The sequence below is a fragment of the Electrophorus electricus genome, chromosome 9 (genome assembly GCF_013358815.1).
Source record: "Electrophorus electricus isolate fEleEle1 chromosome 9, fEleEle1.pri, whole genome shotgun sequence".
In the NCBI taxonomy this organism is placed as follows: Eukaryota; Metazoa; Chordata; class Actinopteri; order Gymnotiformes; family Gymnotidae; genus Electrophorus; species Electrophorus electricus.
The window spans coordinates 12,125,762-12,137,431 of NC_049543.1; the positions used below are offsets into that span (position 1 = coordinate 12,125,762).

Sequence of the window (11,670 nt, forward strand, 5' to 3'; positions counted from 1 at the left end):
AGACTTTGCACAGTGGTCTAAATCTCAGATCATCAGTACAAGATCTTTGGGGAAAAATGCAATTCTGGACAGAAATAAATGTTGTGACATTGCAGAAGCTTGTGGAGATGATGCCACAGTGAATGTGTGCCATAATCAAAGCTAAATGCAGTCCAATGAAATATTAGAGTGTGTGACCAGCCAGGCAGTGTATGTGTGCACACGTATGTATATGTATTATATATGTATGTGTGTGTTACTAATTAGGGTGATCTAGGATAAAGGAAACAGCACTGAATAAACCAAACACACAGAACACAAAGCAGGAGGGGGTTAATCCCTGGGCATGTAAGGAAGGAGAAGTTGGGAATATGGGAGACAACACCTTATTGATAAGGTAAGAATAGCACCTTATTGATAAGGTACATATTTACAGCATTTAGCTGACACTTTTATCCAAAGCAACTTACAATTATGACTGAGTACAATTTGAGCAATTGAGGGTTAAGGGTTTTGCTCAGCAGTGGCAACTTGGCAGTGGTGGAGCTTGAACCAGCAACCTTCTGATTCAGCTGCGCCTCACCCACATCCCCACCAACATGCTGCTTCTCCCACATGGAATAAGGTGCATTTCATAGTCAGTAGTACATTGGCAGTTTTGGGTCAATTTAGGCACATGAACTGCTACTGCTTAAAAGATAAAGAGACACAGATGACCAAATCCAGTTCAAAAGTCTTAAGTTATGATCAAAATATAAACCGATATGGGTGATCAATTCCATTAGTGCTTGAACATCAACTGATAAAGATGATGAATTCCAGATCTGAATTTGTGGTGAGATGAATCTGAAATGTGTGAATTTCTGTTTTATGAAATGGTGGAAGCAAAAACTAGAACAGAACAGAAAGTTGATGACTTGCCAAACCAGCAACCCAAGGGATGCGCCAATAACAAAGACCGCTGACCAACAAACCGCTGAGCACTGCTGCAAACTGCAGAATCATCAGCCCAGACAACCAAATACATGTGAGTCTGTTCTTGAAGAAGATCTCACTTTTTATCAAACATTAACTGGTGAACCCCCATTTTTCTCCAACAGAGACAAATGTATGTAACCAATGAGGCACTATTTACTGCATTACAGTTTATTAAGGAACTCTGTTTACACCAGCAGGATGGACTGGACACACAAATCAATGACATGCCTGAACTGATTATTGTACGTGGTGACCTTTCATTTGCTATTACTATTACTCCAGGGGAAAATCAGTAAGGAAAGACACACTCGCACATGCGAAGAGTTCAGAGTTCAGGGAGTTCAGATTTAAAGAGTTCAGAGTTCAGGGAGTTCAGATTTAAAGAGTTCAAAGAGTTTGGAGTTTAAAAAAAGGGAAAAGATCTGCATTGACAATTGGGAAAAGGAAGCAAAAACTCAATCGGAACAGAAAGTTGCTAAGTTTTGGAAAAAACAACCAATGTGCCGTGGTACCCTGCACGCTGCTGTTTATTTTTGTTTATTTTGATATATTTATTTTTTTGTTGGACCCCTTAAGCAGATATTAAAATGATTTAGAATCTCACATTTCAGATTAAACATTGCCTCATCATTTCAGTGTCTGCATAATTTCTAAATTTCACAGTCCTTTCTTCAAAAAGCCTGCTACATGTAAATGGTCTATGTCTCTGATACCCAGGTGACCCGTGTGTGTCCCTGCGGCACTGAGGGAAAGGGGAACCAGGCAACCATGCTAACGAAGACCACAAATACAAGGTATTATTTTCCTTAGTTTTGCATTCATTCTTCTGTGATTTGTGAATTGTTTCTTTTTATGTATAAGGGCTTTTTTTTCATCGCTGTGACCTTAAGGGTTTTGATGCTGACAACCTTTGTGCAAAGGTACAGGTTCAGGATGTCATTCAGCACATGGTTCTGGGGGGACGGTTTTTGTTCCTACACGCTGACTGGAACAAACCCCTTCATCACACGGTTCTGGGGGGACGGTTTTTGTTCCTACACGCTGACTGGAACAAACCCCTTCATCACACGGTTCTGGGGGGACGGTTTTTGTTCCTACACGCTGACTGGAACAAACCCCTTCATCACACGGTTCTGGGGGGACGGTTTTTGTTCCTACACGCTGACTGGAACAAACCCCTTCATCACACGGTTCTGGGGGGACGGTTTTTGTTCCTACACGCTGACTGGAACAAACCCCTTCATCACACGGTTCTGGGGGGACGGTTTTTGTTCCTACACGCTGACTGGAACAAACCCCTTCATCACACGGTTCTGGGGGGACGGTTTTTGTTCCTACACGCTGACTGGAACAAACCCCTTCATCACACGGTTCTGGGGGGACGGTTTTTGTTCCTACACGCTGACTGGAACAAACCCCTTCATCACACGGTTCTGGGGGGACGGTTTTTGTTCCTACACGCTGACTGGAACAAACCCCTTCATCACACGGTTCTGGGGGGACGGTTTTTGTTCCTACACGCTGACTGGAACAAACCCCTTCATCACACGGTTCTGGGGGGACGGTTTTTGTTCCTACACGCTGACTGGAACAAACTTCTTCAATCTCAGCTCACATTGTTTTTCGTACATGAAGAACCTGGGACTGACACCAGGAACAACTGAACACGCTGACTTGTGTGAACATACAGTGGGTGAGTGTGTTTCTTTGGCTGTTGTTTTTTCTTCTTTTTTTAACTATATCTTTGGACAGTTTATTCTACATGCTTTAAGTGTCTTAGAGATTTTTTTGTTCCGTTTTGTTCTGTTTGTTTCTTCCCTTTTTTTAATCAGATCCCCGACCACAAATCTTCCCATTTTGCTTTTGACCTTAGATCTGTCAGAAATTAAGAAAACAACAATAGTATAAAAACCCATATGTTTACCAGTTCAAGTTTTCTCTTACACTTTTATCCAACTTGAGCAATCAAGGGTTAAGGGTTTTGTTCAGGGGCCCAACAACGTCAACTTGGCAGGGGTGGGGCTTGAACCAGCAAATGACAAGTCAAGTACCTTAACCACTGAGCTCTTTATAAAGTAACTTACTATTCTCTAACTTTAACCGTGACGTCTTTTCCAGCAGAGATGACGCTCTGGATTGTTTTATTTGTAATATGTACTTCTTTAGAGCTCTCTAACTCTGCTAGAGGTAAGAAAGTGCTCTCTTTCTTCTCTTCCTAAGATGCTTGTTGGAGTAATACATACCTGAACTATGTTACTGAAAAAATGCTAAGTACTGGTATTCATAATGCTTTCCAAAATTGATCTATATCAACATTTTTATAATAACATAAGTGTGTAGTCCTTAAGCTCAGACAAAATGACCTCTAAGGAAGTCTGGGTAACAACAATACTTGCAATGTGACAATAATAAATAATAGCAAGCAATTAAATTAATATTGTAAATTATTAACGTTTCATGCTTTAGGGCAGTGATGTGATTTTTGAAATTACTGACTTAAATAATTGTCAAATGTTGAGTGTTGACCTAAATAGTTGTTCCTTGCATTATACACACACACAAACACACAAACTACAATGACAAAACCATTTCTGGATGCAGTCATGGAGTATTACAGCCCGAGGAACTGTAAAGAGCTCATGGACAAATATAAAACTAATGAAGGTAGGTGTCTGATTACTGAGGATATTTGCCGACATCTGATCACTTTAACCCATTCCATCCAAAAAATTGTGAAGTAAACTGATTCTAGTTGTTTAATCCATACTTAAAGAATAAACAAAGAAACCAGTAGACCATAATATGTTCACTACTTAACGTGTGATATTCACATGCGTGATCAATTCATATTAAGAGTATAAGGAATGTACATTCTATATCAAGAGCAATTTAATATAGTTTTAATCAAAGATCGATCACCCGTTCTGTCTGCAGATGGACTGTACCATTTGACCACAGAGAGAGGGGTGGTGTACCAGACATACTGTGATATGACCACTGATGGAGGGGGCTGGACACTGGTGGCCAGTGTGCATGAGAACAACATGTATGGCAAATGCACAGTAGGGGACCGCTGGTCTAGCCAGCAAGGGAGTAACCCCAACCTCCCTGACGGAGATGGAACATGGGCCAACACAGTGACGTTTGGGACGGCTGAAGCTGCTACCAGTGACGACTATAAGGTACAGTAAAATGCAGAACTTACATCCGTCTACTTTGTGTGTCAGGTAGTGGCTCAGAGAGGTAAACCAGCTGTTGTGTTGGCTTTTATAGTGCTACGCAAATCTGGAGTGGCCAAAGGAGAGGACACTGTGAGCCAAGCAGGTAGTAATCAGAGAGACTAATGACAGAATACAAAGGAAAGGCTTAGAACCGCAGACGCAATGCACACGAGACTTCACAAAGACTGTTATGTAAAGTGTGACACCAGGCCATGCCTAAAGAATCTTATAGTGCTTTTCCCCAGTTAGGACCAATGTTTTGGTGCATACTAAATGACTTTTAAAAGCTTCCTAACATTTAAAACAACCTGAAGTAAAAAAAGGACAACATGCACCCAATTTGGGAGTAAGGAGACTGGGAACCCCTAATGTTCTTAGTTATCGTCAAAGGCACATAAAAGACATGCATAAAGTGTAAAGTGATGACTTCGAGAGAAGTGAAAAATTAAGGAAAACGTGATCTTGGTGCATAACCCATTCCAGGCCCTTTAAATTTAAGCATAGGATACCTGAACAACCACTCAAAGAAGTTGGTCAGTTGCCAGTCTGTTAAGAGTTTTCATAAATCACATTTTATAAGACCATATATTAAACTCTAAAATGGACTGGCATTGGACAAGTGCTATACGTGATATCACAAGTCAGTCGTTAAATTACAGTAATTGAGTTAAAAATGAATGCTTGATTCCAATGCAGCATGAATAACAGTTGACCAACAGACATGAGTCAAAGATTACGCCTTGGTTTACGTAAGTAATTAGCCACAAAAAGTTCCATAAAATCATTAGTCTTCCAGTTTGTCATTTCTAACAGTCCATCATAAGTGTGTCTAGTGGTGAGCAGCTTCTTGATATCAAGGTACAGCGGTGTATTGTTGGCACAGCAATGAAACAAAACGTGACATTTTCCGATGATTCTGCCTAAAGGTCCCTGGTACATGGAGAATAGAATGGGGTCTGAAGACTGAACTAAACATAGTGGTCGAGGAGAAATTGTCCCATTACCTATAAAGAGAGTTCAATCTCTAAGATAAGACATTAATAAATCAAGAGATATTGTATTGAATGCAGCACAATACTCCATTAGGTCAGTAACAATAATTATGATCCATGGTGTCCAGAGAAGTATTAACAATAACTTCATCAAGGACCGTAACCGAGAGCCGTGGGTGGATCCACATCTTCAGGAACAGTAGGATGACCCCAGGCCCAGGTACACCTGTCTTTAAAGATCTGGGTCTGAGAAAAAAAGCTTCTCTTATTGTTTTGGTTGCAATAGTGTAATGAGTACCACCTCTGCTGTGGGGGACTGGGGTTCAAACCCCATCTTGGTAAGTGCTCTATGCTAGATTAATAAAAGTCCTTTGGCAAGACTCCTAACACTACACTCACCTCTATCTCTAACATGACCGAAAACTATAAGTTTTTCTGGATAAGAGTATCTGCAGACTGGAAACAGTCACTAAATTTCAATGCTGACCAGCTGTATTAATCAATCAGGAAGCTTGTCTTTAAGGAAGTGGCTTATCATGCGTGACAATTATTTTACAAACACCACACAGAAAGGTAGGCAAAGTGCTAAGCATACATGTCTTTAGAGGGAAGGGCTTTGGAAAACTGGCGTAAAATAGTTAAAGGCTACCATACACAGCTGAGTCTAGAATCAGAGCCAGAGAGTCCAATGTTGATATTTAATGTTCACATTTGTCTGGGAAATCCAAGGAAATGTTAGAGAAAGTGTTAAGTCTAGGAGCAGAAGCAGGGTTAAGCACAGAATTAAATAGAATTTTAATTGGCAAACCTTGGTCTGAGGTGCTTAGTCAGTCTGTCCTGTTCAATCTGCCCAACAGTCTGTCACTCTTCCCTCTCACAGAATCCTGGGTATTATGACATCACAGCAGAAGATGTGTCTGTGTGGCACGTTCCTAATAATGTTCTGCTACAAAACTGGTCCATTGATGCCTTCTTGTGTTACCACACTGACAACCACTTCCTCACCAATCATGGAGGAAACCTCTTCTACTTATTCAAGGTCACACATCACATTTTTTTGCATGCACTTTACTTCTAAATGTGACTGCATATATTTATATCTTTTAGCAAACCACCCAAAAGATTCCTTAATGAACCCCTATGTACCCAAAGAGAGATTCATATCAATACCACAGTTTGAAAATGTTTTATGAGAAATCTCATCAATGGCTCATATATAAAAGAAAGCTGTCATAACTTTTTTCAATAGTTCTTATTTATTTTCCCTTTAGAAGTTCCCAGTAAGGTCTAGAGCAGGGACTTGTCGTATCAATAACGGACCTTCTATCCCAGTGGTGTACGATACTGGAGATGCAGCGTCTACCAGGAACCTTTATGGTCCTAGTACAAGGGGTTTGTCACTGTCAATTAACTGCTAGGAGATTTTCACCACAGAATTTTCTTAATAGACTGGTTACTCGATGAAATTCGATTAATATTTTTATTTGAACTTTTTCAGGAGAATTTGAGCCTGGTTTCATCACTTTCAGAGCCTGTAACCAGGAGATGGCAGCTATGGCAATCTGCTCTGGAGTCAAAGCAACTGGCTGTAACACTGAACATGTGAGTAACATTCAGGAACATTTACTAGAGAGTTTTTCCATTTGAACCTAGAGTTTCTTAATACTTGAATGCAACACCTCTGCATTAGAATATCTGCTGGTTTCTTTCTCAGTACTGTATTGGTGGAGGGGGCTTTTTCCCAGAAGGAGCGCCCAGACAGTGTGGAGATTTCACTGCATTTGACTGGGATGGCTACGGGACAAACACAGGCTGGAGTGCCTCCAGAAAGATCACAGAAGCTGCAGTGCTTCTTTTCTACCGCTGAGAGCCGACTCACCCCAACCCCACCTACACCTCCATCTACTTAACCCAACTCACCTACACCTTCCATTTCACTCTCCATCATCTACTTAACCCAACCCCAGCTACAACCTCCATCTACTTAACCCAACTCACCTACACCATTTCACTCTCCATCATCTACTTAACCCAACCCCAGCTACAACCTCCATCTACTTAACCCAACTCACCTACACCTTCCATTTCACGCTCCATCATCTACTTAACCCAACCCCACCTACAACCTCCATCTACTTAACCCAACTCACCTACACCTTCCATTTCACTCTCCATCATCTACTTAACCCAACCCCACCTACAACCTCCATCTACTTAACCCAACTCACCTACACCTTCCATTTCACTCTCCATCATCTACTTAACCCAACCCCACCTACACCTCCATCAACTTAACCCAACTCACCTACACCTTCCATTTCACTCTCCATCATCTACTTAACCCAACCCCACCTACAACCTCCATCTACTTAACCCAACTCACCTACACCTTCCATTTCACTCTCCATCATCTACTTAACCCAACCCCACCTACAACCTCCATCTACTTAACCCAACTCACCTACACCTTCCATTTCACTCTCCATCATCTACTTAACCCAACCCCACCTACACCTCCATCTACTTAACCCAACTCACCTACACCTTCCATTTCACTCTCCATCATCTACTTAACCCAACCCCACCTACACCTCCATCTACTTAACCCAACTCACCTACACCTTCCATTTCTCTCTCCATCATCTACTTAACCCAACCCCACCTACACCTCCATCTACTTAACCCAACTCACCTACACCTTCCATTTCTCTCTCCATCATCTACTTAACCCAACCCCACCTACAACCTCCATCTACTTAACCCAACTCACCTACACCTTCCATTTCACTCTCCATCATCTACTTAACCCAACCCCACCTACACCTCCATCAACTTAACCCAACTCACCTACACCTTCCATTTCTCTCTCCATCATCTACTTAACCCAACCCCACCTACAACCTCCATCTACTTATCCCAACTCACCTACACCTTCCATTTCACTCTCCATCATCTACTTAACCCAACCCCACCTACAACTTCCGCTACTAAGTTATTACCTCCTCAGCACAAGCATAATACACTGTGGAAGACTACTTGAACTATGAAAATTAGGACAAAAATAACATTTATGCAATAAATGAGTTGTTTTAATTCCCTCTTTCTTTTTTTAAATTTACTATATCACTGTATTATATTAATTGATGTCTTGTAAACTAATTCGAGGAAAATGCCTGACTCAATCAAAGCCTAAGCGTTCATTAAGATCTGAGCATGAACAGAGACAGAGTCACATGCAGTATGGTGAATGCAGTTTAACAGAGAACACAGGTAGTCCACAGTTGTAATCCAAAGAACATAAGAAAAGTTCATAAATCCAGAAAATCAGTCAACGAGGCAACCAAAACAGACAGGGAACAGGCAAAGAGGGTAATCCAAAGGAATTATGGGGACAGGATCTTGGGTCCTGTCACCACTCACAGACCATTATTGAGCAGCTCAAACTAGAGCAGGTTACTGAATATGTGGAAACCATTTTTTAAAAAAGTTTTAATTAAACTGCATTAAAATGTGAATATGTGGGAAATATGACTCAGAATTCTTGCCAAGTAGATTGGATTATATATGTAAAATATAAACAAAAAATGGAATTACAGATTAGAAGTGACTGACAAAAAAAGTGAAAAGGCATAAAGGAAGAACAGTTTGAAGAGTAAAACTGATCATTAATGTGTAAATGTCTAAAGATGAAGTGTGTCATGGAATTATACGCAATTATATTAAACAAAAATGAGAATGAGAAGGAACAATGACCACTGCATAACATCCAATTTTCCTGATTCCATCTTAATCAAATTTGTGGAAATTTCAGATTAAATGCACCTAGTCATTAAAATGGGAAGAATCAGGAAAATTTGATGCTTTACAAGTGCAGATTATGCAGGAGGGCTGGAATAGACATGATTATGAGACAAAGGAGGAGGGAGAACTCAGGAGATGTCTGGGCTGGAGTTCTGGGAGAAACCAATGGACCCTCCTGGATATAGAGACATCTACACCTTCTACTTCCCTCTCCATCATCTACGTAACCCAACACCACCTACACCTCCATTTACTTAACTCCCAGGCTCAACTCACCTGTCAATCTGCCAGAACTGAAACAAATCTTAGAGTATTTGTGAGTTAGGGAAAATAGAGAAGGAGAGAGGGAGAGCGGGAGAGAGAGAGGGAGAGCGAGAGAGAGAGAGAGCGAGAGAGAGAGAGAGAGAGAGAGAGAGAGAGAGAGAGAGAGAGAGAGAGAGAGAGAGAGAGAGAGAGAGAGAGAGAGAGTTTTACTGGTAATTGCAACTTTTTTGGCTCGAGAACCACAATTGGTGAATTGATCCCTGACTGTACTAGACCCATCTGATAGATAAACTGTCCACTAAATTAGAATTGTGGAAATAATAATGGATCACCTATTTGGAAATGTCATTATTGGGAAAAGGAGTCTCCTCTGTTGTTCAAGTTCAAGTTCGGTTTATTCGTCACATACATAGTCATACACAGTATAACTGGCAGTGAAATGGTGGAGAGTGCTCTGTCCAAACTGAGGAAAAGAAACAGGGGTGCAAAGAGAAAAATGTATATATGCAAGATAAATATATATACTCTATGTATGTTTGGGAGTATTCCTCAATCATTTTCCAGGGTGACGTGTGATATCCATGAGTAAACTCGATGGTACTTTAAAAATACAACTTCAATACTTTGACATCTGAGGAATATCACTTGTGAGCCAGTTGTCACTATAACACCTAATCCCATTCCAGGTGGTATTTTTAATAGTCACTTAATGCAAATCATATTAAAATATTGATCAGCACACAACAGGCATTAATGAGAAAACAGGTTTCAAATTCTCTAACATTGAAAATCTCTCTAACTGTAAGGGTTGGCACCAGGCCAAGGCCCCCTCCAGACACCAGAGGGAGGCCTCGAGTCAACCACGCCACTAATCAGGCTTGATGCCCAACAGCTGGGCTAGACCTTATATAAGCCCAGTGACCCTGTCGTTGTTAAAGTTTTGAGCCGAGTTCCTAGCTCTCGAGACTCGAGACTTCCCTTAGCCATTAAAGTTCCTCCTTGTTTTCTGGTTTTGTTTGGGAAGTTTTAAGTTTGGTTTTCCCCAGTGCATCAGGGTTGCCGTTCTTCACGTGGCGTCCTTTGTTCTCCCTTTTTTCCAGGCTCAGCGTGGTGGTTAGTTTTTCCTTGTTTCACCTGTTCCAAGATGGAACTGTTCTGCACACGGGCCCGCCATCATTGGCGTGTGGTTGCTCAGCCTTTAGGCTGTGTCGTCACCTAGCCAACCTTACACTAACACAGTCTACATTTTGCTCTTTAAATAATGTGAACCCCAGGGGTGGGCAATATGACCTAAAATTGCTATCACAGTATTTCCCACTATCAAGACAATAATGATAAAATATTACAATAATAAATAAATAAATAGAATCATTGCTATTATTTAAAAAAATATTTTATATAAACTTCAAAAGTAATAACGTCTTGCATCATCAAGCCAAAATGTGAGTAAATTGCATTTAATGAAGCGAATGGTTCTTTACACTGGAGGTAGATCTGTGGAAGTATTAAACAAAAATAAACACAAGTTATTTAAAGCTCTCTGAACATTTATTTTGATTGTGTCTAAATGCTTTTTTTCCCCCAGAATGGCCTTAATTAAAGGTTTATTATTCACCGTACTGTAACTGGAATAATGCCATCAACACAAAAGATAAAACAGATTTCAGGATCACATGAGTCAATCACCCACATTCATCTTGTAAACACCTGTCTGGTCCAGGTTCCTATAAACTCCTGTCTCGTCCAGGTCTTCTAGACAGGCCCACAGCAATTCCAGTGCTTTTAAGAGAAAACACAAACAGGATCCTTGTTGTCAAGGAAGGTGGGCAATGGTAGCTCAATGTTCAAGGTATTGGACTAACGATCAGAAGGTTGCCAGTTCAAGTCTTGCCACTGTTGGGCCCCTGAGCAAAACCCTTAGTTCTCCATTAAGTTGTGTTCAGTCCTAATTGTAAGATGCTCTGGATAAAAGTGTCAGTCATGATAATGCCTTAAATGTTTCTTGTTTGGTGGGCAGAGAGATACACAGGCAAGATCCGAACACCACACATTCCATGAATGTTTTATATATCATACACCATGTAGGTAACAAACCTGATGCACCATATATACTCACACATGGTACATGTGCACTATTCACAATCAACTTTAGTGCAAAACTTTATCTGGCAACCAGCCCCTTATTTTACCACACTTGTCTAAAGCTCCTTTTCTTTTGGATTGTGTATCAAGTATTAAGTAAAGAATTTACTTTCCTTCCCCATTTTCAGGATGTCTGAATTACGGTTAAAAGCAGTAACATCAAATTCGATTGATACATTTCCGAGAGAAAAGGGAGACTGCCACCAGGAATTGCACAAGATGGTCCTCCACCGGGGTCTCGGAGCAGTGGCACAGGGCCCAGTGCTCTGTTATTTCTGGAAGGCAGGCCGTGA

The 11,670-nt window shown here is 40.8% G+C and overlaps 1 protein-coding gene across 2 annotated transcripts; it reads left to right on the forward strand.

Annotated features, from left to right (window-relative positions):
* Positions 1-1,875: 1,875 nt before the first annotated feature.
* Positions 1,876-8,263, forward strand: LOC113591475 (intelectin-like). 2 transcript variants are annotated; one of them, XM_035530362.1, is made up of 8 exons: positions 1,876-2,650; positions 3,076-3,144; positions 3,559-3,621; positions 3,892-4,139; positions 6,051-6,209; positions 6,442-6,562; positions 6,669-6,772; positions 6,885-8,263. In XM_035530362.1, exons 1-8 carry the CDS (start codon positions 1,891-1,893, stop codon positions 7,035-7,037), a joined length of 1,677 nt encoding a protein of 558 aa, XP_035386255.1. In that variant the 5' UTR covers positions 1,876-1,890; the 3' UTR covers positions 7,038-8,263. The 2 variants fall into 2 exon arrangements, with proteins under 2 accessions (XP_035386255.1, XP_035386256.1); XM_035530363.1 differs by having other exon boundaries at positions 3,079-3,144.
* Positions 8,264-11,670: the final 3,407 nt, after the last annotated feature.

Bases quoted from the DNA above. Each gene is read 5' to 3' on its own strand.
- LOC113591475 (XM_035530362.1), top strand. From the start codon at position 1,891: ATGTCATTCAGCACATGGTTCTGGGGGGACGGTTTTTGTTCCTACACG. The intron at 2,651-3,075 runs GTGAGTGTGTTT...CGTCTTTTCCAG, and splicing joins CTTGTGTGAACATACAGTGG to CAGAGATGACGCTCTGGATT. The intron at 6,210-6,441 runs GTCACACATCAC...TTTTCCCTTTAG, and splicing joins ACCTCTTCTACTTATTCAAG to AAGTTCCCAGTAAGGTCTAG.